This window comes from Cariama cristata, unplaced genomic scaffold (assembly GCF_000690535.1).
Source record: "Cariama cristata isolate BGI_N322 unplaced genomic scaffold, ASM69053v1 scaffold6430, whole genome shotgun sequence".
Taxonomy (NCBI): domain Eukaryota; kingdom Metazoa; phylum Chordata; class Aves; order Cariamiformes; family Cariamidae; genus Cariama; species Cariama cristata.
This window is the reverse complement of record NW_009596265.1, coordinates 5,021-7,371: the sequence shown is the minus strand read 5'-3', so window position 1 is coordinate 7,371 and position 2,351 is coordinate 5,021. Positions and strand designations below refer to the sequence as shown.

The following is a 2,351-nucleotide window of genomic DNA, read 5'->3' as shown; positions in this document are numbered from 1 at the left end:
GCAGCACCTCCTCCTCCTGCTGCACTCACCTGGGGGCTGCAGAGGTGTTGCTCTCATGTATTCTGAGTCTTCTCTCTGGCTGCAATTTCTCTTGCACAGTAACTTTTTCCCTTTCTTAAATACGTTATCCCAGAGGCGTTACCACCGCCGCTGATGGGCTCGGCTTGGGCCAGCGGCAGGTCCATCTTGTAGCCGGCTGTCACTGGCTCCATTGGACATGGGGGAAGCTTCTGGCAGCTTCTCACAGAAGCCACCCCTGTAGCCCTCCCCCCCGCTACCAAAACCTTATCATGCAAATCCAATACAGTGTTTTACCAGACCAGGTCTCTTGGCTGTGCCATCCAATCCATCTCCTCAAAATACTTTGGCTGATCTTAGAATTGAAGTTGCCTTATTGACAGCTGCATCATCTTGGCAACTCCTAGTTGGAAACTCTAGTCCTGGCAACTGCCAGGGCTCCCCTGCAGTTGTGCTGGGGTCCTAAGAGCTGTAGTGACTGCATCAGCATCAGGTCTTAGCCCGTAACCGCTCTGCTATGGGGCTGTTTACCCCCTCTGGGACAGGGAGGTCAGCAGTGCTGCTTGCTGTGGCACCTCTGGCAGTGTCCCGCGGAAAGACGTGGTGTGTGCTGCTGCCAACACGCCTCACTGATGTGACACATGGATGGCAGTAGAGGAAAGGAAAGCTCAGAGGGCATCTGCTGGGCTGGGAGGTGGTCAGGCTGAGAAGGGTGAAGTACAGAGGTCAGACTCTTCATTCCTCTGGGAGGGCAGCAGAGCTTTGCTGTTAATGATGTTCTGCCTCTCTGCTTCTGCAGGTGATGCTGGTGATCGATGCTGCTGTGAGCCACCTGGAGAACTTGTCCTGCCTGGAAAAGTATCTCTGCAACCTAGGCAAGAAGCACCAGGCGGTCGGTGTGAAGGTCGAGTCTTTCTCGGTGAGGCATCCTTCCTCTCTTGTCCTGCTGTGGCCATGTTTGTGCAGCCGTGCCTGCAGCCCTTGGCCATCCCCATCCCTCTGTGCCTGCCTGCTGGATTCAGCTAGCTGGAGAGAAAGCTGGCGGCTCTGAGCTGCTGATATCTGCATAAGTGATGTTGGCTCAATCATGGAAATCCTTGAGCTTCCCTCATTTTCTGCCCTCCCCCAGTAAGCCCAGGGAGAAAGGACAGAGGGGAGCAAGGCATTTCCCCTCTTTGAAGAGGACCACAGTTTGGGACACTGCAGTCTCTCCTGTGACCCCAGGCTGGATTGCTCTCTCCTGATACTGCTAGCTTTGGTCCTCTTCGGAGGGAGCAGGGTCCCCTTTGCTCAGGGTAGTGATCCTCACCAGCCCTGTGCTCAGTGTGTGGGTGCTTCTGGGTGGGCTTGCTCGCAGCTCGGTGAGGAGCAGTGCCCTGTGGAGAAGCCTGAGAGGTGGTGAGGCAGGCCTTGAGCATCCAGCCTGGGGTCTGACCCACTCTCCCGGCATCGGGGCATTGCTCAGCTCTGCTGATCCACTGCTATGCCAGGGGATGGGGCTGGCTACCCGCCTGCATCTGGGAGCCACAGGGGATGGACGTGTACCTTTCCCCTGATGTTACATGTGTGGTGTCAGCCCTTGCTTCCTGCCAGCACTCCCTGCTCAGCCAGGGTGTGGGGGGTGGGCCAGCATAGGGCAAGGGAAGGGGAAGGCATGAGCTGGTTCTGGGACCCCTCTGAGCAGCCAGGGATGGGGTGGCCTGGTCCCACTGGTGAAGGAGGAGCAGCTGCCCTGTGACGGGAGAAGTCCAAAAAGGCAGTGAAGCAAGACAAGGGGCTGTCTGTCATCCCTCGGTGCTGAGCTTGGCAACTCCCTGTTTGGTTTGCAGACTGTCGGCGAGTCCTTGCTGTACATGCTGGAGAAATGCCTTGGCGCTGCCTTCAGCCCAGATGTAGAGGAGGCTTGGAGCAAACTCTACGGTGCTGTGGTGAAAGCCATGCGACGTGGCTGGGAGACCCTCCCAGAAGGGGACTAGATCCTTCCAGTCATCCCCATCCCTGACCGCGCAGGGCTCATGCTGTGCTCTCTGCCTCTCTCCACCTCTGTCTTTCTCTGTGCACCAGCCTGTCACTGCCTCCTCCAGTCACGCCTGCTTCGGGGCTCTCCGAGTGATTCCACCTTGCTTCAATACGACCACATCTCTGCCTTTGCTAAGGGCTGGCAGGGTACATCTCTGCAGCAAAGCCTACGAGTGCTGCAGCACAAGTACACTGCCCTGCCCCAAGTTCCTTCGAGATAGCTGGAGCACCAACACCCATGTACCTACTCTGGTTTTTAGCTGGCTCATCTTTCCTCCGCTTGCTACCCACCCTAGTTAGATGACAGCTAGCGT

At 57.0% G+C, this 2,351-nt stretch overlaps 1 protein-coding gene across 1 annotated transcript in view; it reads left to right on the top strand.

The window, feature by feature from the left end:
* Window positions 1-1,994, top strand: part of NGB (neuroglobin) — a gene marked incomplete at its 5' end in the record, with an annotated part of 4,193 nt that extends 2,199 nt beyond the window's left edge. The window contains 2 exons of the mRNA XM_009705159.1: window positions 818-937; window positions 1,848-1,994. Coding sequence (XP_009703461.1) covers window positions 818-937; window positions 1,848-1,994 — 267 coding nt within the window. The remainder of the gene's footprint in view (window positions 1-817; window positions 938-1,847) is intronic.
* Between the last annotated feature and the right edge of the window lie 357 nt (window positions 1,995-2,351).